Source organism: Toxoplasma gondii, chromosome VIIa, assembly GCF_000006565.2.
Source record: "Toxoplasma gondii ME49 chromosome VIIa, whole genome shotgun sequence".
NCBI lineage: Eukaryota > Apicomplexa > Conoidasida > Eucoccidiorida > Sarcocystidae > Toxoplasma > Toxoplasma gondii.
This window is the reverse complement of record NC_031474.1, coordinates 931015-955305: the sequence shown is the minus strand read 5'-3', so window position 1 is coordinate 955305 and position 24291 is coordinate 931015. Positions and strand designations below refer to the sequence as shown.

The 24291-nt window shown below is 50.1% G+C and overlaps 3 protein-coding genes across 3 annotated transcripts; 1 reads left to right on the top strand and 2 right to left on the bottom strand.

The window, feature by feature from the left end:
• Positions 1-215: 215 nt before the first annotated feature.
• Positions 216-8901, bottom strand: PDHE3II (pyruvate dehydrogenase complex subunit PDH-E3II). Its single transcript, XM_002367787.2, has 12 exons — positions 7983-8901; positions 7312-7464; positions 6662-6830; positions 5946-6088; positions 5449-5566; positions 5070-5098; positions 4613-4702; positions 3837-3917; positions 3141-3290; positions 2440-2524; positions 2208-2279; positions 216-1799 (listed from the first exon to the last, which is right to left on the bottom strand). The coding sequence occupies exons 1-12, from the start codon at positions 8301-8303 to the stop codon at positions 1651-1653; spliced, it is 1560 nt and encodes a 519-aa protein (XP_002367828.1). The 5' UTR covers positions 8304-8901; the 3' UTR covers positions 216-1650.
• On the top strand, positions 8823-12080 carry TGME49_206480 (hypothetical protein). The gene is made up of 3 exons (XM_002367788.2): positions 8823-9918; positions 10577-10749; positions 11192-12080. The coding sequence occupies exons 1-3, from the start codon at positions 9637-9639 to the stop codon at positions 11358-11360; spliced, it is 624 nt and encodes a 207-aa protein (XP_002367829.1). The 5' UTR covers positions 8823-9636; the 3' UTR covers positions 11361-12080.
• A 1087-nt stretch (positions 12081-13167) lies between these two features.
• TGME49_206490 (ICE family protease (caspase) p20 domain-containing protein) lies at positions 13168-23014 on the bottom strand. Its single transcript, XM_002367789.2, has 11 exons — positions 21664-23014; positions 20135-20747; positions 19132-19222; positions 18729-18843; positions 18314-18491; positions 17322-17521; positions 16336-16503; positions 15646-15821; positions 14680-14812; positions 14122-14210; positions 13168-13938 (listed from the first exon to the last, which is right to left on the bottom strand). The coding sequence occupies exons 1-11, from the start codon at positions 21946-21948 to the stop codon at positions 13758-13760; spliced, it is 2229 nt and encodes a 742-aa protein (XP_002367830.1). The 5' UTR covers positions 21949-23014; the 3' UTR covers positions 13168-13757.
• Positions 23015-24291: the final 1277 nt, after the last annotated feature.

The window sequence follows — 24291 nt, the reverse complement described above, 5'->3', positions numbered from 1 at the left end:
CCTCCCCTTTCTCCATTCACATAGGCATATATATATATATATATATATATATCCTGTACATGTTTTTCACATCAGTTCTTTCACACTCTACAGCGGTGCAGTCTATGTATAAAAATAAACTCATTTCTGTGCTCTGCATGCACACCTATTCATCTGCCTATGTATATCTATCTGTATAAAAATCAAGTTTTCACTCTCTATATGCATGTGTAATCTGGACATGAGTATCCGAGGTGCGTGTGTCTTAGAGTCACCGTCGGCCACAGTCTCGGATGTCAGGACGAACCTTCTAGGGGGGTAGAACAGAATAATTTTTCACAGCAGTGCCTCAATGGGAACGTCTTGCCGCGGCCTCTTGGCGAACAATGACATCTACAAACGCGGTCTTTGTCTCTCAAGAAATTGCATGAACCGCTGTAACTGCCGTTCCACCCGCAGACACACACGACGCGCGGGGAGTACGCCTTCTTTTGAGCTTCTCTCTCTTCTTCCCTATACTCGTTTTCTCTCTTCTTTTCTTCCTCCCGCGTGCAACGGCGAAAAGGCCTGAGACTCCGTCGCCTGCCCGACAGGCTGACGCGGAGACGCTGAAAAGGCGAAGAGCAGCTACCGCGGGAAAACGAGAACAAAAGGGAGACGGAGAGGGTGCGTAAAAGTCACGATTTCAGACGCATGCGGAGACATGAACAAGCAGGTTCCAGAGGTGACCAGAAGCTTCACTGTCGCTCTTCTGCGATAGTCAAAGCGAAGAATACCTTTTCGGCAATGATTCGGGCAACTGAGAGCTGCAGCACTTCGAGCCTGGGTGGAAAGCTCGATTGAGGCATCCGCCCGACTGCAATGTCTCTGTTTTGTACTTTTCACGGGTATCTCAGCTCGCCAGCGAAAGACCCCCGGAACCGTGCTCTTCAAAACAAGGATGTCAGACAAGTGATGTTTCCACAAGCCTACGAAGTGGCGTCTCTCTTTGCGCCAGCGCACCCTCTTCGCCGTCTTTTCTCTGTGCGCTGTCTCCTCTCTTCTGTGTCTTCTGTTTCTCTCGTCCTCCCTGCAGAGTTTGCCTGGTCGTCGCTGAGACACCGTCGAGGACTGGCTCATCGAACGACGGCGCGAGAAGAAGGGACAAGTCGAGAGAGACACGTTGACGACGGCCTTGAGAAGGTGCGCCTGGCCTTCGTTTCGAGCGAAGACGCTCTGCCTTCGCTGTCGGTTCTTCCACAAGAGCTGAAAAATCGATTCGCGCCTCTCGCCTCACTCCGCTGTCTCTTCCTTCCACGAGCTTCTGTTTGGCTTCTGTTTCCTCTCACCCGCCAGTCACCTGTCTTTGCGCGCGCGGTCTTCGTCGTTAAAGCACGATTGCGCGTCGACGGGCAAGCGCCGGTTTCCCCGTTCTTCGTCGACTCTCCTGCCCTTTCTGGGTCTCCTGCCTCGGCATCTTCTCGGCTTTTTGACATGCCTTTCTCTCTCCACTTTCTCGGGTGAGCACGCGCGATGAACGTCGCAGCGTCTTCCTGTCGTGGTCCGGCGCTTCTGAAGCGCGTGGTGTCCTTCGAAAAGCAGGGACGCCTTGGAGATCTTCGCGCGTTCCGAGCAATCGTTGTGCCTTGGAAGCATTCTGTTGTCTCCAGAAACGGTTCGTTCTCGCGCAACTCACGCCATGTGGATGGGCTTGTCATAGCACGCCATGCAAGCTTCCTTCACAGCTTCAGAGAGCGTCGGGTGAGAGACGCAGGTGCGTCCCAGGTCCTCTGCAGCTGCTCCATACTCCATGCCCAAGACCAACTGGCCGATCAACTCGCCTGCAAATTAAGAAAAAAACGCTCTGCCATTACGGCTTGAAGCACGCACTCGACGAACGCACCGGTTTACAGATATCTACATACACACTCTTGGACATTTGCCGGTATCTATCTCGATGCGCATGTCTATCTATCTGTCTACATCTAACGGTACATCGATATACACATCTCCCTCTACATATAAATATACACATACATATATATATATATATATATATATACGCATGCATATGAATACTTGTATATCTGTAGAATGGATTCTGATTAACGTGGACGGAAATGGAGAGTGGGCACGCAGCGACCGAGGGCCAGAAAACGGCTTGGCGAGCGCAAGTCCAAAGGCGGGATGACCGCACGTGCCCGAATATAGGCCGAATCGATTCTACGCACGCTTCCCCAGTGCCGCACCTGCCTCCGGACCCATGATCCACGCGCCAAGGAGTTTGTCCGAGTCCTTGTGGGCCAAGACCTTGACGAAGCCTGGAGTGGGAAGACGAAAGTGACACAGAGACGAAAAAGAATGCTGAGACAGCCTCTGAGGGGAGAGAGAAGGAAGACGAGACGTCGTCACTGAAGACGGGACGCAGACCCCCGTCGCCGAAGCGAAGCAGGCAGCTCACGGAGAAACAGCATTTCTCACCTGTCGCGACATCGTTTGCGCGCGCCCGGCTGTTCGCCGCAAAGGGGAATGTTCCTTTGTTGTAACTCACGCCGTTCGCCTTGAGCTGAGGACAGAGTGCGGCAGAAGACATACGTGTCAGCTGTACGGTATGTGCGTCATCCCCGAAGGCAAGCCACGTTGCCTCGGCCTTTCTGTTGAGGGAACGTTTCATTCCTGGAGAGGCACGGAGGTGTAGCTACACTGGACGCATGGCGCACACTCTCCCCCAAAGCGGCGCAAGTTCTTTCGCACTGTTCGCGAAAAAAACCTTTCAAAGCGTTAACAAAAAAGAACCAGCCTCCCCCCCCCCCCCCCCGTCCCGTGTGAAGCTCATCATCCGCACGCGTCACGGGCAGAGAGGACTGGAAAGCGCAGGTTGTTTGCCGGAAACACGGTTTGTCAGAGAAAAACCATATCGCATGTCAAAACAAGCTCGCCAAGACAAGCGCAGCTGCCTGTGTCTGTGCGGCTGAGAAACGCGCGTCCATTCGAGGTGCGAGAGAACACTCTAGGTCGTTCAGCATCGCCCTCGTTGCCGACCGAACGATTGTCCGTCACGCACGGCTCCATGACACAAATTATAATGAGGCAGAAGAGTGACCGTTTTGGAACGTCCTCCATCGACCCAGTAAAGCCTGATTTTTCAGAGACTTCTGCGTGAAACGTTTCCTCGAGTTTACTTCTTCCTCAGTTTTCCCGACGCCGGCAATCTCAGGGTGCGTGTAGATGACGGAGGGAATCGTTTCGTAGTTCACATGGCCCTCGCCGACTCCAGCAATCATTTCGACGCATGCAATCCCCTCCTCTTCGGCCTTGTGCGCAAGCATGGGCTGAGGGAAACGGAAAACCGCATGTCGGCTTCGCACGCGGCGTCGGACAAATGTTGTCGAGTTGACACAAGACCGCACAAGAGACGCGCAGAAACTGGAGAGAGGATCGACGGACACAAAAACACCGGCTTAAAGGAGACAAAACGAAAGAAACAAGGCAGCGAGACGAAGGGCACGACAGAAAAGGAAAACGACAGGAGGCAGCACATACACGACGCATTCACACAATACGTGTGCCACATACTCACTAACATAAAACATACACAACGAAAAAGAATTAAACGCAGAGATGCATGTGCACACAGGGAGAAACGCAAACCCTATCAATTCAGATATTGGCCTATATCTATATATCTATATATATATATCTCTCTCTCTCTCTCTATATATATATATATATATATATAAACATATATATGTGAATGTGTAAAGGTCGTGTTTGAATGCACATGTGCATATGCAGGAAATACATATATATATATATATATATATATAATATCAGAAGCATTCGAGCATTTGCAGATGTCACGACGTCTGAGTGCTTACGCCTCTGATGAGATCCCCAATCGCTCGAATGTTTGGGTAGTTCGGCACGCAGAATCGGTCATCGACGACAACGCGGCCCACCTGTAAACCCATTTGAAGAAGAATATCAGAGAACACTTCACAGACACTCGAACGCCCTTGCACGCTCACACACAGAAATCCGTAGTTATTTACATGTTTCCTCAGCTATCTTTGACCAGACAAAAATGTGTGCGTGTGTGTCTCTGTGTAGATTTACGCGTTTCTGCGTACAAGCCGTGAGGTCCGTCTGTCAATCTCTTTTACATTTTCGCGTGCGAGAGGAAACAAAGATGAAAAGACGTAAATCCGACAGATCTGCTCTAGCGCTCTGTGTCTGTTGAAAAGGGTAAAGTCACGTGTGCGGCTTCGAGACTCCTCCCTCAGAGGAAGGCTCCGCTTTTGCTTTCCAGAAACATCGCTTTTCTCTGAACACATTCATCCAGCCTGCTGGTGATTAGAAACATGTACAACTGAAGCATTCTCCACGCATATTCGTACCCACCTTTGAAATTAAATCGACTCCCTACGGCGAACAGAGGAAAAAATAAATCTACTCAGCTCTGTGTAACCCCCACGCCACTCATCGCCTGTGCGACACGTCTAAAAATATACATAAATAAATAGCAAAATATACATTATTATATATGCATGTAAGTGTACAGTTCTACATATGAAGATATATAACTGTCTAAATAGATTTGAAAATACATGACGATTTGGATTATTTATACAAATGGTTAAACGTCGAAGCGTACGCGATCGGTCTCGATGCCGAGTTCCTCCAGGCCGAGATTCTTGGTGTATGGACGGCGCCCGACAGCGACGAGAACGACGTCTGCCTCCATCTAAAAAAAGCGAGAAAATCGAGAAAAAAAACGCGTCTAGGAACGAAAATGAAACGGAACACCCACATCTCTGTACAGACATCTGCGGTCGTACAAAGGCGTGCCACATCCATATATATATATATATATATATATATACATATGTATGTACGTAGGAATGTATGTACTGTATGTACGTTTATATCTATATCCGCTTACCCCTCCTGTCACATGCATGAGTGAGAGGTGTTCTTTTTCTGGAAAAGGATTCAGTGAGAGAGAGAAAAGAGTCTCCAACTGTGTGTCTGTCTACCACGATCGATAAATATTTGAAAGGTGGTTTCATGAATTCACAAGTGTCTTGGGTCAGACTCGACAAGAGACTCACCTCGAAGGGGTTGCCACCCTTTGCTGGCTCTGAGGAAAAAGGAAAAGAAAGACAAGAAATAGAGCAGTGAACTGCAGCCAAAAAAACGCAAGCATGCACACACTGTCCACGTACTACCATGGCTCACGCCATCCTGATGGAGAGATACCAATATCTATATATATATATATATACATGTATATATATGAATGGATATGCAAATGTGGAAATGTAGAAAGAGGAACGTGGATGTTCACACTTGCTCACAAATGCATATGTCTAACAAGAAACAAGCGAATGTAAATCTAAAAATCTCTTTAAAATCTATCCATACATAAAGAACATGTGTGCCAAAAGATACACACCAGGCGAGACTTATATTTTTCACGATGTTTCTCACCAACATGCAGAGTCGCGGAAGACTCGCGGACATCGGCACCAACGACTTTTGTTCCCAGTTGAAATTTAATTCCCGTTTTCTCCATCTCCTTCTGGAACGCCTTTGCCACTTCTCCGTCCTACATGCAAACTCCAGCAGACAGCCGGATTATATTCGGTTCCCAAAATACAACGTACACACCACGGTCACCACACATGCACAGACACAACTACCAATACACAGATAACAACATTCCTTCGATGTCTACGCATGCATACATATTTGCCTATATATATATATATATATATATATATATGTATATTTATAAGCATGTGTGACTACATTTACTGTTATGTATACACAGACAGACATATAAATATTTATGTGCGCCTTCAGTTTGTACGTGCATACATTGACATGGAAATACGGATAGATGGATATGGATGTTTATACGTCCACAATCATTCACACATAAAGATATATATATATTAATGGGAAGAGATGCTAGGGTGACTCACAACGGGAGGAAGGAGGCGGTCAAGGAATTCGACGACAGTCACTTCCGCGCCGAGGTTCCTCCAGACAGAACCCAGTTCAAGGCCGATGACGCCGCCGCCAATCACAGCCATGCGCTTCGGCACCTTGTCGAGCGCCAGTGCTCCTGAGAAAACGAGAAATCAATTCGTATTTCAAAATGCGCATTCGCATACACCAAGAAAGAAGAAACATCAAACGGCTGCGAATAAGCTGGTGCGAACGTGTGCAGAGGAACGGAAAGAACACATGCATACACTTGAGAACGCGAACAATGCAAAGAAACCTGTTCATATTATATATATATATATATATATATATATGCAAGGACGGGTGCGAAGACGGATACATATATATACAAAGAATATTGGACTGTGGCATGTGAACAATGTGAGCACGAAGGGAGATACGTCAACGCGAGTGCGTCGAATTCCCTGGTATCAAAGTGAAAAAGCCAGAGACCGTGGCAGATGTGTGTCATATCACTATACATACGGAGGAACAGAAGAGACACACAGACGCAGAGGAAGAGGAACAGCTCGCCTGGAAAGTGATCTACATGACCGACGACAACAGTGAGGAAGACCATTGAGGCTCCGAGAGACAGAGGAAGAGAGAGAGGCAGAGGCGCAACTGCGAAGATCTGCATCACCGATAAAAGCAGGACCCTGTTAGACGAAACATAGATCTGAACGCTTGCCTGTAGAACTGATGATAACTTTTTCGTCGATCGGGACGACATTTCCGGGGAGAGGCGACGCCTCCGACCCGGTGGCGAGGATGATGTGACCCGCGTCGAGTCTCTGCTTCTCAGACTTCCCGTTAGGAGTGACCTCGACGGAATTGCTGTCTGTGAGTTTCCCTTCTCCCTGGGCAGCGAAAAGAGGACACAACGAACGCACATGCTCTCGACATTTCTCCCAGAGCAACCAGAGTGAACAGGAAGAAGGCCGGCCTCTCGATTCTCGATTCGGAGTGACGCCGGCGACCTGAGACGGAAGTGGACCTGCAAGTCACGGCTGCCACTGCCATGCCTCCGAGCGCGCGAGAGGAAGGGAAAACAGAAACGACAGTGAAGCCGGAGGAGAGCAACGACCGCGGCGCAGATACAGAGACGCAGAGAAAAAGAGAAATGCAGAGAAAAAAACATACATGAAGGTTAAAGTGAGAGACAGGCAGAGGAAGACACATCGGCAGAGAACGAGACAGAGAGAAAGCGTGGAGAAGAAACGGAGAGGAAAGCAGAGATCACCACGCAACAAGAGCAGGAGGCAAGAGAATCCTGATAATAGAAAACTGCATCTGGAGACACCCGTTCGCCTTTCTTCGCCGTTGCGTCCACCGGCGTACCACGTAGTAGTCGACACCGTTTCTTCGGAAGAGATGTTCAATGCCTTGCGTGAGAGTGGAGACAACCTTTTGCTTCTGCTTCTGCATCTTGTCGATGTCGATGCTCAAGCCGTCGATTTTGATTCCGAGCCTCTCGAAATGGTCGCGAGCATCCTGAGAAATAAGGAGGCAAAATGTGTGAGAAAAAAGGTGCGATCGGATAAAAGAACCATGCGAAACGGCGACAGTCACGCAGAGATTCGCACCTGTCTCGCAAACGCGTAGTGTTTCTCTTCTCTCCCGAGGCAGCCGTCTGCGCATATTTGCGTCTCTCCTTTCTTCTCTGTGTTTCTGTCCACCCTCCTTCCATTTCCTACCTCCTGTCAGGTTTGACACCCTTCTGATCTCCGTTCTTCTCTTTCTCTTCGTCCACGTTTTTGTTCTTTGTTGCCTTCCTGTCTTCGCTGCTACACCTTCATCCCGCTGTTCACATCATTTCTCTCTCAACGTCTCCGGTTCTCCCCTTTCTCATGCTCCTTTCGCCATCTTCACCCTTCGTCCGTTCCCTCCGTTCTGCGCTTCCTTGGATTATCTTCTCTTCTTCCTGTCTCCCTTGCTCTCCCGTCACATGCGCTCTCCCGCGTTCTCCCCTTCCTTCTCCTCTGCTGCCGTCTCCTCTCGAGATGACTTACGACATATTTGTTGCTGATGTTGAGGACTGCCTTCGAGGGGATGCATCCGACGTTCAGACAGGTTCCGCCGAGAGTTCCGCGTTTTTCGACGCATGCAGTTTTGAGGCCCAGCTGCGCCGCCTTGATGGCCGCCACGTAGCCGCCGGGGCCGCCGCCGACGACAACAACGTCATACTTGCCTCCTGCACTCGCGAAACCTCTGCGCTGCACCGCGGAAGGCAGCAGCGAGAAAGAAAGGCCTTGGTTTTTCTGCGACAGAAGAGGCGAACTTCCCGCCGGTCGCCACGCAACCGCCAGGTTCCGAAAAACCGCTGCCTTCATCGTGCCGAGCAGAGGACGAACAAGTCTGAGCCAGCCGGGGAAACCGCGAAGGAGGCAGGTAACAGCAGAACGTGGCGGAACGCGTAGGGGAGTCGAGATCAGGAAGTGGGGACTAGCCAGGGGTGTTGGAAAAAGGGAGGGGGAACTTGGCGGCGGAGAAAGCGCAGAGTTTGCGATGCCACGCGAAAGGAGGCAGCCAAACACAGAGTGTCGAGAGTCGACGAGAAGAGAAGCCGAGAGATTCCGTGACGGAAGACTGACAGAGGGACGCGTTTCCTGGTTTTTAAATGCCGGGCAAGCTGCGCCGCCGTGACTATGGAAAAGAGTAGCTGAAACCTAGCGGGAAAAAAAGAGACGGGGCGCCGTACATACACACCTTGACAGAAAATGGTGCCTCGCTGCCTCGAGACGCCGAGCGCGTGGCTTCTCGCCGCAAACAAAGTTCCAGACTTTCGCCCAAAAAGAACGAGCTCAAACGGAGTCCCTCAGAGACAACGTGCGCGGCTTCTTTTCAGGCGCCGCCGGCGAAGTCTGGCGGCATTTTCTGCAAGGGGCAGGCGGGCAGAGTCTTTTCACGGGGAACTTGGCGGCTTTGCGAAAAACGCTGCTGGAGGAAACGCTCCGGAATCCGTGCAGGAGAGAAATTCTCACTATGGCGGACCTAGGAAAGAAAGGCTGGAGTCATGGTTACCGAAAAACGGGTTCTCACTGGCATCTTCTCTCGAAAAGCGGCATTCTGGCCAAACTGACGACGACCCACGAGAAGCGGCTGTCACACGCGAGGGGCAACGGAACCGCGGGAGTTCACCGTCGGCCCGGAAAGTATGTCCGGCCTTCTGGAGTGACTTCGGCATCTCTCGACAGATCCGCGTCCTTCGCGGAGCGAAACAGTGCAATTACCCGGGAAAACCGATTCCTGGAGGCAGTCTGTGAGACAGACGTTTGCAAGAAGGGGGTTCGCCGACATCCTCGCCCGAACTCTGGGCGTTCCACCGCGAAAGACGCCCGTGTAGGAAGGCGAAGAATCCTATTAGCCAGAAGAGACAGCCTGGGAAAAACCCTGGGTTCTTCCTCTCGGAATGCATCTACAAGTGTTGAACTGACGGAGTCAACGGTCCACATTTGGCGGCCACGCGCACTTGCGGCGTCTCCCGGGTGTATGTACTGCTCAGACCTGCGCGCCTCCGGTGCTTGCGTTGGGCAGCTGCGAACGGAGAGGCGCGAAATCGCCTTTGTCTGACTTTCGACCCGGCTTTTTCTCTTCGCCTTCGTTCGCTTTCCCGCCTTTTCTGCCTTCCCCCCCCCATTTACCTTCTGGAACCTTCGGGGCGCCATGGCTTTTTCCGGTCTCGCGGCGATGGCCTCCCCGCCGGCCGCCACCCGCGCTCAACTCGTCTCGCGTCGATTCCTTTCTGGCCGTCTCGCCTGCCCCAGCGCCGTCTCTCTCACTTCGGGAGCGCCTTTCTCGTTCGCAGGCGCAGGTCCTTTCTCACGATGCAGCATCCTCACTAGAAACCCAGCGGCCTCCCCCTCCTGCCTTTCCATACAGACACGCTTCCTCGGCAACAGGGCAACTGGACCTCAATTTGATATCCTGGACCCCAAAAGCATCAATGTAGGAACGGAGGCACAACAGCTACGCTCGTATACCTCTCTCTCTCTCTCTCTCTATATATATATATATATATATGCGTATATGTATATGTAAGGTGGAGTTCCACATTCTGTGCTGGTTGCAATCTTTGAATCTTTTTGTGTCTGTATGCCTTTGTGGGACGGAGCAAGCTTTCATATCTTGCCTTTGCACATGCGTGTACAAACGCCTTTACTCATGTATTGGAGGAAGTGTAGGCATTATATATATATATATATATATATATATATATATTTATCTGTGTGTGAATATAAGTGTATTGAGTGCGAGAATATCTGCCGCCGCAGGTCCACTGCTTGTATGCGCTTCGTTGCTGCTTTGCGTTCTTTTCTGTAGTTTCTTTGACCTGCACTTAAGAGGGACTCATGCATGCTAATGCGCTCACTTGTCTCTCCTTACGTCTGTGGCTGCGCTTGTGAGAGATTGCTGCTAGTCACTGTCGGCGTCTTTTCGCCTGCATTTCCTTGCTGCTTCTGCGTCGTCCTTTTTTGCCGCCTTTCTCCGCTGTTCCTCCATTCACACATGATGCATCTGGTCCCTGCCGACGTCCTTCACTGCACTCAAATGCTTTTCGTCACCCTACAGGGGAGCGCTTCCTGATGTCCGCTCTGTGTGTCAGCTGCGCGAGGAGGCGCGCTACGTCTGCCGCCTCTTCTCCGTTCCGACACTGAACTACCTCGACTTCAAGCAGGGGTGCTCGTCGTTGCGAGTTTTTCTTTTCCTCGCCATGATGGCTGGCATCTCTCTCGACCTGCTTCTCTTCCATCCCCCCAAATCTTCCTACTGGAACCGGTACACTCTCTAACTGAGAAGAGCTATGCGCAAAACCGGATCCCCGGGAACGGACAAAATCTAATAAGTTCACGCTTACATATATATATATATATATATATATATATAGCTTACATATATATATATATATATATATATATCTATGTGTGACACGCAGCGCATAGTTATGTGCGTTTCTGTGTGTCGATATATCAATATCTATATGTATATATATATATATATATAGATATATACATAGATTGAGGAACCTTTGATCAACAGGTATTGGACGCTGCTTTGCTTGCCGTGAACAAGAGTTTGTGGGATCGGATTTTTTTTCCTTTCAAATCTCGTATGCTGTCGTGTCGATTCGTCTGGGTGCTACCGCTTCCATACGCAGGTGTAGAGAGATGTGAATCTGCTTCTTTGAGCGTTCTGTTTTCCCCGACACCGTTCTTTTCAGCTTCCACCTCCACCGCTTGCCGCTGAACGCAGAACGTCTGTTGTTTCCGGGGAAAGGCAATGTTTATGAGTACACGAAGAATGGCACCAAAGTCGATCCGGACACAGGCGCAGTCGCGACCGAAGCGTGCGCCTCCTTCTTGAAGCTGATGTACGGCGTCTCTCTTTAGAGTTGCAGAAAGAGACAACCACGAAGGCGGAGAAGCCTGGACGGAGCCCTGGCAAGTGACGAGTGACCGCGGCTTCTGCACAGAGCGCAGAACTCCCTTCACAGAGAGAGCAGGAACGGAACGACACGGCGAAAGCTACAACAAAACGTCGACCTGGAAGGCGAAGAGACCAGCAAAAGCCGCGAGTCGAGGAAAGGAGAAGCAACGAGACAAGAGCATCCGGGAATTAGAGGAGGGGGAAAAACGAACATATTCGGTGGGGACAGGATGTAGGGGAGAGAAAATGAGGATTTGTTGTTGTGGAGGAAACTCGTTCTGTTCAGAACCGCGTTTCGCCAGGCCCATTTCGTTTGTTCAATTCGTCTTCAAGCAAAGAAGCGCCGAGGTCTCTTCGTTCTTTCTTCTTCTCTCTTGCCGTTCTTCTTCTCTGTCTCTCCTTTCTTCGAGCTCCATCCATTCTTCTTTCTCCTTCCTTCTTTCTCTCTTCTTTCTCCTTTTTCTTCTCTCTTCTCTCTATATGCTCTCATCTCTTTTCGTTCCTCTTCACTCTCTCCTCTTTTCTCTCTTTCTTCTCTTTTCTTCCCAATCGATCCATCGAGCGCTTAACGATGTAGTCTTCGAATGTTTTCTAGTTTACCTGACAAAACATACTCACTGTCGTTCGGTGGCAGTCACAGACGCTTGCGCCATTCCGCAGTGCATCCAGTTGCTTAACCACGCACCTGCATTTATGTGCATATATATATATATATATATACATATGTATATATTTGTGATGGTATTCGTATATCTATTTCCGTGTATATATTATAAGTAATAACACATTACCATCTATAGAACTATAGTTTTGTACATTTAAATAAATATTGACACATCCCTATCTGTATATTTACTGGCGTATATATCAATGTATATACGTAAAGATATAGAGAGAGGTATTGGTATTTTGAATGCACCTCTTTCGATTGCATTTATGGGAGCGAACTCGCCTAACTTGGGTGTTTTCTGGATGTAGCAAGAAACAACCGCGATTTATCTTTTCTCTGTAGGCTCGGGTGTCAGAAGACAAAGAGCCGCTAATTCGTTGCCCACGTCCCCTGAGAGACGCGGAGCCGGTAGGCGCGGAACACTGAGAGATACGATTCTTTTGAGGGACTTTGTTGACTGTGAAAGAGACGCGCTTACGGTCTTCGGGACTACACACGAAGCAAAGATGAAGGTTGATGAGCTACAGATATAAGGATACGCTTCCTGTAGAGCCGAGAGGGCACTCGCGATTACGTGCGGTTCCCCCTCCCCCCCGTCTCTTCTGCGGAGAAAAGAAGTAGAAAACGAGGCGAACAAGAAAGGATTCACATCCTAGCTCCAAGGTTTACAGGGCAGGTAGAGAGGCCTAACGCATCCCCTGTCGCCTTCCTGTTTCTTCCTTCATTTGTCCTGTCTCCTGGGTTGATGGTCGCCGAGAAGAGAAACAGCGACGCGGCATAAGACAAGAGCTAACACGCTAACCTCAATAATGAGATCAGAAAGGTATATATATATATATATATAGATGTGGAGAGATAGATACGAGTATTACCAACAAGTATATCTGCTTTTCATCTGTCTCCTGAGTTTGGCATGCGAGTGCAATGCGGCTCAATCCAGAGCATATGCAGAATGATGCAACACTGCCGAAAGTTTGCGAGAACTGCCCACTTGCAGGGCCACTGCGGCTGTCCACGTTTGCGCAAGTGTACCGGCATCTCTTCGAATGTAAGCCGGATACTTGTGGAGGCGTCGAGGGCGCACTTTCGCGCTTCACGGCTGGAGGAATGAAGCACTCAAATGTCTCTTTCTGTTCACGTAACACTCTGTGAAATGACAGGCTGTTGGGGACAAACAATCGGACGCCACACGAATAGAAATCTTCGGTGTCTTCAGATCTTCTTCAAATATCTGCCCACCCTCTCGCACTGTAGCTCAAGATAGTGAGACGACGTTGGCCTGGGGGCCCCTGGCCTTCCCTCTGTCTCCGTGTTTCTCTTTCTGCCTTTGTCTTTGCTTCATCAAAAAGAGGCGTACAAAGGCGAGACGAGAGACTGTCGAGGATGCACTCTTTGGAAGCTGATGGCTATTCGCGCTTTCACGCATCTTCTTGTCTTTCTCAGAGCTTTCTTCGTTGTCGCTCATCCCTCAGTGTCGCTTCTTGCGAAGTCGTCGCATGCAGATGCTCACGCTGCAGAGCCGCACAGAGGCGCCCTTAGAGAACCGCTCTCTGGCTGTTCCATGATCTCTACCTAATCGGCTTCAGAAAAAACTTCAGTGGAACTCGTGGGTGCGGCGTCAATCGCTGCATCTTTTGCTTCCTCGTGCCCTGCTTCTGCTGGTCGAAAAAAACAAATCTGAATCTCTCCCTCAGTCGTTGAGAAGAGAGCCGACGAGAAGGCCAGTGGCCAAGCCAGCCCCCGCGAGGAGCATCGCGTCCCCGATGCCTGCGCCAGGTCTGCGGCGGCTCTCTGAGTTGGGCAGCGGCTTGCGTCTGCGGCGAATTTGTCTCCCGAGCACTCGGTTTTGATTCGGAATCACATCCGACAAGCTGAGCAAGAGACGAAGAGAGACAGACAGCGGCAAACTTGAGGCAGCGAGACACAGCCAGCCGGACGCAGACTCGTGGAACGTTACGTTGTTAGCGGTCGCAGCCGGTCGCAATCTCCTTCAGAGCGATCGCTTTGGCTTGTGTTGGCAGAAACGCGCTTTCACAGGAAGAGTGGAATCTCACTTGAAGGGTCTGTTGAAGTCGAATTTCTGAGACGACGTCAGCTGGGGGCGCTGCGATAAGCCTCGGGAGACCATGCTCTCAGTTAGTCCCTGAAGCGTAGAAAGAGGGGAGAAAAAGAGAACGACACTCACGTGTACGGGGGACGTACGACATACGGTGGCCTAGCAGAGAACGAGGCGGAGAGGGAGGCGAGAAGAAAGATGGAAGAAGAAACGAGAAAAAAAAAGAGAGGACGGAGGTCCGCGACAAAAGAGACAGCTCATGAAGACACTGACACACAAGAAAGGACGAGCGTCGCAATGGGAGTGGCGATAAAAGGAGAACGCATGAAGAAACACGAGGAGAAGAGACAAGTCTTGAAGCGACTCCGACGAAGATATCAGAAAACGAATATCTCGTCTTTTCTCCTTCTTCGCTTCCTCTGACGCCTTTCGTCTCCCCGTTCGCTCTCCTCTCTCCATGTCTCCCCTTGTTCCCGCCTTTTTTCTTTTTTTCTTTTTTTTTTCTTTTTTTCTTTCTTTCTTTCTTGGGCTCTGTGTCTTTCGACCTGATGCTCACTTGCATCAGCGAGGGATAAGAGTGGCCGAACGGCCTCGCAGTCAGAACGGCAATGAACGCCGTCGTCATCGCGCCTCCCGGCGCGCGGTCTTCATGTCCAGCCAAGTCCGCAGAGGTCTGGTCGTCTTGGCACCTAAGCAAGCAACGCGAAGCGCACAGAGAAGGAAAGGAGGCAAAGGAAAAATCTACAAAACAGGAAAACGAAAGAACCACAGGAAGGGAAAGGGAAACACAAGAAATTGTGGCAAACGACAGGACGAAGAAAATTCATTCGCTAGACACAGTATGTCATCAAGGGGAAACCGCACGCTGGGACTTGCGGCGCCAATGAAACGCAAAGGTGAGGACGGGAGAAAAAGTACGGAGCAACTGTATCCACGCTCGACCGCTTTGTGAAAACGAAGTTCCGAAACGCTCGTCGAAGGATGAAGAGCAGAAGTCGAATTGTGAAAAAGGAACAAACCTACGCAAGAACGAAACCGTCACGAAAAGTGCAAGAGACAGGAGCGGGCAATGCAGCCTCTATGTATCAGCACACACCGCGTTCTCGTTCGCCTCAGAGAGGATCCGAAAGACGCGAGGCCACACTCACATAAAAACGCAACCACACCTTATCATCCTGCTCATCCCAATATACATGTCTACATGTATATATACATATATATATATATATGTATATATATATATATATATGTATATGGATACGTATTCACCTTGCGTCATTTTGTGTCCATACGCATAGATATATGCAGTCCTGTTTAGTCATACATATACATATCGATACGCCTACGCGTATACATGTCAAAACCGATACTTTCGCACAAGCATAAATCCATATACGTGTATATACGTATGTATACGTACAAACAGAAAGACATATGAACTCATGCACAGATGTACACAGAGAGAGAAGTGCAGAACTGCATACACACGCAGCAGTGACTCCACTGGCATTGGCTGGCGCACCCGGAGAACATCTGGACATCGCCGAGGACGTAGAACGGATTGGTTTCCTCGTCCCACCGCCACTTGGGGGAATTCCAGGTGAAGGGGAGGTCGAGGCCTGTGCCGCTGTGGCAGCAGTCCATGACGGCAGTGAGTCGGCAGCCGCTTTGTAGGGGCTGTACCAGAAACGCATGCAGCTGCGAAGAACGCAGAGGAAGCAGCCGGGAACAGAGAGAACCGTCGGACAGAGAAAGCACAGCAGCGGGGAAGGAGAGGCGAGCGCAACTCGCCTGAAGAGCGACTGTCACACCCGGCAAGCAGACGCAGGTGACTCAGGAAGAACGGCAGGAGAGAGGGAGAAGAGACTGCGAAGGCGACTGCGAACTGCATCCTTCAGAGACAACGCGCGAGACGCAACGCAAACGGAACCGGACACTGCTAGTGAGGGGAAGAAGTGGACGCAGAACTCGACGGCGAAGCTCGAGAGGAGAGTGTGCGCCAGTCGCGGCCGAAAAAAAAAGCGAGTCGGAAGCGCTTCGGACTTGAAACAGAAATAAACGTATTCGCCATAAATGACGTCGTAGACCTCTGTTCGTGTATTTACGTCTACGTGGAGAGGGACATCCTTCTCGTTCTACGCATACGTGTCTGTAGTATTTCCAATTCCAAATCGAATACTGTTCGTCGATTTGACAGAGGGTGCAGACATACCTCGTCGTCAAGAATCTGGCCTGCAGTCTCGAAATCAACCGGGAGAATCGTTTCGTCGTATCCGTCTTCTTCGATGCCACTTCGATCGATTTCTCTCCCGCCATGTCCAGAAAAATGGAAAAACAAAGCATCGCCCGGACGGTTGTCAATCGTCAACCAATGCATCGCCTCGAGAAAAACAACAGTCACAGCAGAAAACGAGCAACACCGTCCAATGTCGCCGTCTTTACTCGTCTCTGCTCACCGCCTTGTGTTCACATCTACGGTTTTCGGTATCTGTACGCGTATCCGCCTAAAATCCACCTCTCTACATATATATATATATATATATATTGTTGTATATCCATTGATTTATCTGTATGTATCGCTCTATCCTCTCTTTGTATTCCTGTTTGGTTCATTACATCGATTTGTTTTCATGTAGAAGTATCCGAACTGATCCGCAGGGTGCCTCTGACAGTGCGCTACGAATCCTCATAGGAATCTGAGTCTGCACCCAAATCTCATACAATATATATATATATAAAGATAATTTGACAAATATCTATAGCTGTAGAGTATCCATACAGTGCATATTCGTGTAAGTGTAGGAAAATAAATATGTTCCTGGGAGATGAGCAGATGCATCTCGCTTCTGACAGGAAATCCCTTATTTCTTTCTCATCTCTGTGTCTCGGACTCTCGCCTACCTCTCCAGTTTTTTCTCAGCGAAGGCTATCCACACGCAGTTTCAGGAATGCGCAGTTTAGTATGTATTTGGATCTAGAGACTTATTTGTGGGTATGCACATGCAGCTAGACGTACGGAAGCGTTTGCAGATGCCACAGTGGATCAGCGAGAGGCAAGCAACGACCTCCGCAAGGCCGCAACACATGCGCAAGACTTTGTGTGCACACCAGCGGTCGGCAGTCTCTCTGCACTCCGCATTCACTGAAGGACGAGCTTTTGCTGAGAAGCACACTCTGAAAGCCGCTCGACAGACGAACCTTCAAAATGTTGTTCCGCGTAGGCCGGTAGAGACTGTTCCGGCTGTCGTCTGTGAGGGCAACAAGCGTAGTGGACGAATCGTGGAAGCCGTAGACAGAACAGAGAAGATTTTTCATGCGGTGGACATCATTGACGCAGCCTCGCAGTTCCGCGTCGGTCCCCCGGTAGTTGATTCCGACCAGCAGAGCCTTGCGGCGACCTAGCGAGAGAGCGAAAAAATCGAGAGGTAAAAGACTGAAAACCGAGACACGCCGCGCAGGCAAGAGGGAGAGCAGTGGGAACGCGCCATCGCCGCATGCAGAAACTCGGCGCAGACAACCAATCCTCTCCATACCGCTCACACTGAACGACGCATGAAGATGTAGATAGACAGCCATACATGCACATATCAATATTGGTACAAAGCGACACACAGAGATATAGAAATATATATATATATATATATATATATATATATGCATGTACATCTGCATGTGGACATGTGGAGACATGTACGCATACGAGTATACCAAGCGTGACGACTCAGTGTGCACACAAAACGCTAGTGACAGATGAAGGTACTTTCAAATTCGCGACATGTGTCTCTCGAGGCTTCGCGTCCACGAGGACTGAAGCCTCAGAACAGATTCTTCCACGTTCCGCTTTTCTTCGCTCTCTCGGGGTCCGTCTGCGTCCCGAGATCTCTCCCCGTCTTGTGTTCCTACAGTCACACTTCTCAATTGAGGCATCTTATCTATTCATATATGCATGTACACATGAGCCGATGCAAATATCCACATATCCACAAATACACACATTCAGATGTGCAGGCATACACGCACAGACAGGTATAGACAGGCACGCAAAGGCATAGCTACATGCATATATACATATACATATACATATATATATATATATATATGTAGACGAACATGTAGAGATATGTCTATGTGCAACCAAGGATGCCTCACGCGTTTGTGCAAATACGGAGAGAGAGGTTTGTTTCGCTTGCCTGAAGAAGGAATTTTCCCCACAGGAGTGTACATGGGGGCTGGCGTGAATCCCAGGTGTGGGGGTGCATGCGTTGGAGGTGTCTCCAGGGCCATGGGTCCTGCCGGGGGTGCTCCATAGGCGGCAGGAGCCGCGGAGTATTGCGTCCACGCCACCACAGGCTGCGCCGCCGCTGCGGCCTGGAAAGGAAAGAAAGCAAGGAATCTCGGAGGCGATTCCAGGGAAAACGAAACTGATTCTCGTGGAGTTTCTGCCCGTCTCTAAAGTGTGTTGTCCTGCTGAGACACTCCGTCACTGGAACGCGAGGCGAAATGGAGTTCTCATTTGCCTTCGCTGTGGAAGATCTCGCTTTTCAGGTGATAGCCTCTAAGGACAAGAGGCAACTGAGGCTCTCGTGCCTGTCAGTCTCGCGCTACCTGGTGTTCCAACTGATGAACTTGAGTTTCATTTTCTTCCGCTGCATGCGCCACCAAACGCTTCAGGAGCACATCAACTGCTTTCTCGCAGTCGCCGCCGGCCGCCGACAAGGCTCTGAAGAAGGGGAAGACACGAAAGTCATTCACGCCTTATCTTATGTACTGATGTAGTTATACGCGTACACGCAAGTATATATATATATATATATATATATATACATATATATATATATATATGTATAGGCATGCGTATTTATGTGCATGTATATATGTATATATTTGTGGGATGTAGATATGTTGATGCACAAACACGGTTATGTCGACAGGGCGAGACGGCGAAGATCGTTTTCTGAAACTGGAGCAAGATCGCCCTTGCAGACAGCCGTTCCTGCATAGTGCCTACTCTTCAATTTCTTGTGTGGAGCACTGCGGTAAGATGTTCTTGATGTACTTTATGGCGGTCGCGTCCCAGTGCCCAGACGCCGTGACTGTTGCTGGGAGGGAAAACGCAAATAAAAGGAAATAAAAATGAAACGGGAAGCATATATTAAACGAAAAACGGAACTAAAAAGGAAACAAAACTGGGAAAACAAAAAGACAACGAAACACCATAATCGAAGGAAAAACAGCAAGCAGACGGAACACAAAAATAAAAGAAAAAACGAACGTAAAACGGCAATCACAAGTAGAAGAGAAACCACAGAGAAAACGGAGAACAGAACGGTGGAGACGCAAGATTCAGAAGAAGAAATAGAGTGAGGTACCGCTGCAGGGAAAGACGCGAAAGGGCATCGCTTCAAGACAGAGATTTGCTTCAGAGAAAGGAGGTTCTTCTCCGAGAATCTGTGCTCAGTCTTCCACTCTTCAAGAATTTAAGACATCACCAGTCGACTGCCTGCAGCGTCGCGTTCGAACGCAAAAACGGTTGATCTCTATGATATTTGTGAATTCCTACGGCCACAAGTAGGACCATCCTACTAGGTTTAGACCCACAAAAGAGCAAAGCGCAGATGGAAGTGTCAAGGTCCTCCTTTTTTCTCGCGTTGGTCTTCTCAAGTCGCGGAAACAACAAACGCGAAAACGAACCTTTCCCCAGCACACTGAGACTGAGCTGTCTTCTCCGATTTTTCAGAGACCCTCTTCTCCTCATTTTCACTTTTTCGCGTCTCGCCGGTGCATCCGAACTCTTGACACCTGGCATTCGCCTTCGTACGCTTCGTTGCCCTTTCGAGATTAACTCCCTTATGCATCAGGTCTTCTCTTCTTGTTGGCCTCGTTTGCTTCTCCCATCTCCTCTGCCTCTCACTCCATCCCTTCCTTCTGCTTGGTGTGCGCAGGCTATCTTTCTGCCTGGACCTAGTTCTCGACGCTCCCCGCATTCTCTTCCCTGCCTCGCTTCCTCTCACCTTGCTGGATCGACGGACGCGGCGCCTGAGGGGGGACCTCCACACAGGTCGGTTGCTGCGGCGCTGCCCATCCATACTGAGGCGCTTGGCCTGCATGTGCGGCATGCGCCTGGCCAGCTGGAGACGGACTGTAGGCCGTGTTCCCCGGGAAGTAGGGATAGTTCGCGTAAGGCCCAGGAGCAGCAGGACCTGCATGCGCTTGTTGCGGCAGAGGCGCGACACACGCAGTCGTGAACGCAGAGCATCCTGGAGGACACGGTGAAGAATAAACCGAAGACGAATAAGGAGGTGGATAAGAGGAAGAGGGAGCAGCAGCGTGGGCAGAGGAAGACGAAGGATTGACATGAGCAGGAGGAGGCGGCGGAACATAGGGAGAAGGAGCAGGGGGGGGTCGTCCAGCGAGGAGACGTTGTTCCAGCACAGTTTGCTGCTTTTCGAATTCTCGCCTTTGTCGTTGTTCCTCAGCATGTTGGTGGAGACGTTGCTGCAGCTCTGCGTTGCTCGCTGCCTGATCGAAGTTCTGAAGTTGCACAGAAAGGACGAGGACGGGAGAAGCGCCCAGGCGTCGACCCTCAACAGACGTCAGGGGACAGGAACACTGAGTTGCGGAGACCTGAAAAAAGCAAGAAGAAAACAGAGAAATCGAAACGGGAGGGAAACACAGAGATCCAGAGGAAGATGGGCGCACATGGAGAGGGCACAGAGAGACACAGAGACACAGAAAGAGAGACAGATACACAGATAGAGAGACAGAGACACAGAAAGAGGGGCCGATACACAGATAGACAGACAGAGACAACAACACAAACAGAGAAGAAACAGCAAGAAGGCGAAGGGCGGAGAGGCGCTGCAGTGGCAGAGAGGTGATACACAAACATGCATGCAGAGAGGCCGGCAGGACCTCCACCCCCAGAAGTGCAGCAGAGTCGCACATTCGAGGAAGGAAAGGAGAGGGATGCGCGCGCGTTGTCTTCAAAATGCATTTCTTCAAAGACCAGCTCCAGACGCGTTCGCTCCAAAGGGTCTCTTTCACAGACTCCGTCCCTCCTGGTGTCCAGCAGCCACAACGAACTCGGCCCTCTCTCCTCAGCCTGAAGCGTCCGAATCGGAGGCTGGAACAGAGACTGTGCAGGAGAGCGCTTCTCAAGTGACCCGGTGCGAGACAGAAAAATCTTTGATGAACGCGCTCTCCTGCATGTCTGCCGCGTTCGTCGACTTCACCGGTGTTTTGCGGGTCGTCGATTTCTGAGCGTTTACCACATGTACACGCGTCTCGAAGGCAGACGCTCGAGGGTGACGAGTTCTCAGTCGTCGTCTTTCGCGTCGATTCGCAGGCTCCTCTCAGGCTCGGTCCTTCACCCGAAATCCAAAACTGCGACTACGGAACGACGAGACTTTTGGAGGCTGTCCGGGAGTCTCTGCGACAGTGCTCGTCCGTCGCCGCGTTCTCGGCGTAGGCGATGGAGGCCAGACAAAGAGACACTCCCCCTCCCCCCTCCCCAGCGGGTTTGGGAGCTCTGCGCGCTTACCGACGCCAGACGAGTCAAGTCAAGACTGGTTTCCGCTACGCGTTTGTGAGAGAAGGCGGCCGCTGTCCAGAGTTCGAGAGCCAGCGTCCGCGGGTCGCTGCTGTCGAAGGGCAGGATCGCCTTGAAGTTGAACTGCATGCCATTTCCTGCGCGCTTCTTCGCCTCAGTCTTGTACTTGTCTCCGCGCCAGCGAAACTTGACGTAGCAGCCTTGGCGAGCGCTGAGCCCCTCGACACCGTCGACTCGCAAGATCGCGACCTTCAACCGCTGCTTCACATGCGCCATCTCGAAAGGAACTCGGCGAGACGCGAACCCAAGCGCCAAAAAGAAACCGGAGCAGCTGAAAAAAGAGACAACGCGGACAGCGGGTGTGCCTGTGTTAAACAAAGAGGAAGCTGCTCGTATACAGAAGAGAAACAAAGAGAAAGAGACAGAGACATCTGAGACGAAAAGAAGGGATCGACGCAGATACAACAGACGATACAGTGCGTAGGCTATATATATATATATATAGAGAGAGAGAGAGAGAGAACAAACTATATATATATATATATATGCATAGACGTAGATGTATACAAGTAGCTGTGTACATGTGAATATGTATAGGGATGTACAGAAGTTGTGAGGGAGGGTACGGGCGAGGGGAGATAGAGAAGAAAAGTTAACAGAGGCAAGAAGGTAAAACAGAAGATGAGAAGGGCACAGAAGAGGAGACAGGAACGAGAGGAACGGGGGATGAGACAGACATCACAGAAGAGGCCTTGCGAAAAGAAACGCGAGAAGAAGTGGAAAAGAGAGGCGAGGAAAAATTGGTGTGTAAAACCGACTTAGAGGCGAGAAAAAACGACACCGAAAATGACAAGAAGAGTCAGTTCTGCACCTTCGCGTTCGTCGCGGCCGAGACGAAAGTGAAGAGGATCGAGCGGGGAGTGGAGAGGGAACCTTGAGATTTGAGGAAGAGGAGAAGAGATTAGGAAATGTCAGAAGAGAGTTTGGAGCGCCACGACACCACAGGAAAAAGTTGCATAGACGGGGGGTCCTTTTCTCTCTCGAGAAGACCCGAGGGGCTGCTACGCGGAGGTAGACACGAAAAGTCACTTTGAAGCGAGTTTTCAGAACGCAGAAAAGAAAACAGGCGAGAAGCTGTTCCACGAATCAGTGCGTTTCAAGACTTCCTTTCTTCCGACCGTCTTTGACGGAGCAATTTCATCTAACTCCGAGAGGGTCACTTCCCAGCTGCGGAAGAAAAGATCGCGACGTGGATCTAGGTCTGCTCAGCGCTGTGGGGAGAGGGCGGATTTACTAAGGAATGAAGGTGCCGGAACTCGGCAGAGAAAGACAACTGCAGGGACATGCCTGCTTAGCAAGAAAGTTTCTCTCTGAAACTCACAGAAACGCCGACTAAGCGAAAAGGCGTCAATCCCTCACACGACGGTGTCTCCGCTAGCCAGCCGCAGTTTGCGAGACAGCGTGGGCAGGAAAATCGCTTTTTACGGCACAGAACCGTTTTCCCTCGGCGATTCTTCGAGGATTTGCATGCAGGACGAAAACGCAAATGCAGGAGCAGCGAAAAGCGAGAGAGACCCGCAAAAGCCCAGAGTCATTTCAAAGATGTCTGCGTGTTCACCGCTCGGAAAAGGAAAGGCGTCGGATTCCGTGTGTGGCGTCTCTCTCATGTGCCCTGTCTCTTCGACTTGAGCACATTCCTTTTCCGACCCCTTTGTGGCCGTTCTCGCTCTCTGCCGAGTAGTTCCGTCTTCCGAGACCAAGAAAGCGACGCCAGGAAAGCCTCTATGAGTTCAGAAGAAGCGACAGAGAGCTTTCCAAGTTCACCGAGTGAATTTCCAACTCCGAGGAAAAGAAGCGGCGTCGGTTTTTAAGATATAAATACATATATGTATATCAAATTAGAACGGAGGAGATATAAATTCCTCTTGTTCGGCTGACAGGCAACCTAAAAAATATAGTTTCTGAAGACACCGAAGACTTTTTTTTCGCCTTTTGCGGGATCGTCATGGTCCCCCTTTACCTGTGTAGGATAGCAGCTGCCTTCCAATGGTGAGAAAACATGGGCGGACGAAAGTGTGTGTCAATTTACAAAGAACGTTAGCGTTTAAAACAAGTTACAAGGTCTCAGAAAATGAACGTAGATTCACAACGGTGCAACTGGAGTGAGTGAACCGCCGTGTTTCCGTGGTTTCGCAAAAAATCCGCAGGAAAAGAAACAGAAATTGCTGGGTGGCCCCGCCGCCGCCCCCGCAAATCCCCAGGCAAGCAGTTTCTGTTGCGTACCCTTCGTTCAAGGTGTGGCATTTTCGTCCCTGAATATAAGACCACAGGAGGCTCTAGGTCGTTTGGACAGAACGCCAAAGTTCCGGATGAGTCTACGGTGCCCTTCTTTCACACTGGTGCGCCTTTTGAATAAACACAGACACTGCAGCTCCTATGATACTGAATCGGACTCGGCACGAGATGCAAACATCCAAGTTCTTTGTGATTTCTGCTGCACACCACTCTTCACTCATGAGCATCTGCGGTCTGTTCTGACACGAAAGGTGTCGCACTTCAATATTTTGCGAAACAACCGGTATTCCATGTCGGTTTCGACATCGGCACAACGTATACATT

What these genes read in the sequence shown, in the direction of transcription:
- TGME49_206480 (XM_002367788.2), top strand. Translation starts at nt 9,637, where the DNA reads ATGGCTTTTTCCGGTCTCGCGGCGATGGCCTCCCCGCCGGCCGCCACC. An exon ending in TGGACCCCAAAAGCATCAAT is followed by an intron (nt 9,919 to 10,576) that starts GTAGGAACGGAG and finishes TCTGTGTGTCAG; the next exon opens with CTGCGCGAGGAGGCGCGCTA. An exon ending in AAATCTTCCTACTGGAACCG is followed by an intron (nt 10,750 to 11,191) that starts GTACACTCTCTA and finishes CGTTCTTTTCAG; the next exon opens with CTTCCACCTCCACCGCTTGC.
- PDHE3II (XM_002367787.2), bottom strand. Translation starts at nt 8,303, where the DNA reads ATGAAGGCAGCGGTTTTTCGGAACCTGGCGGTTGCGTGGCGACCGGCG. An exon ending in AGTTATCATCAGTTCTACAG is followed by an intron (nt 6,089 to 6,661) that starts GCAAGCGTTCAG and finishes TCGTTTTCTCAG; the next exon opens with GAGCACTGGCGCTCGACAAG. An exon ending in TTGGGGATCTCATCAGAGGC is followed by an intron (nt 3,291 to 3,836) that starts GTAAGCACTCAG and finishes CGTTTCCCTCAG; the next exon opens with CCCATGCTTGCGCACAAGGC.
- TGME49_206490 (XM_002367789.2), bottom strand. Translation starts at nt 21,948, where the DNA reads ATGGCGCATGTGAAGCAGCGGTTGAAGGTCGCGATCTTGCGAGTCGAC. An exon ending in GCGTCCGTCGATCCAGCAAG is followed by an intron (nt 19,223 to 20,134) that starts GTGAGAGGAAGC and finishes TTTCCCTCCCAG; the next exon opens with CAACAGTCACGGCGTCTGGG. An exon ending in CGCGGAACAACATTTTGAAG is followed by an intron (nt 16,504 to 17,321) that starts GTTCGTCTGTCG and finishes GTTTTTCTCGAG; the next exon opens with GCGATGCATTGGTTGACGAT.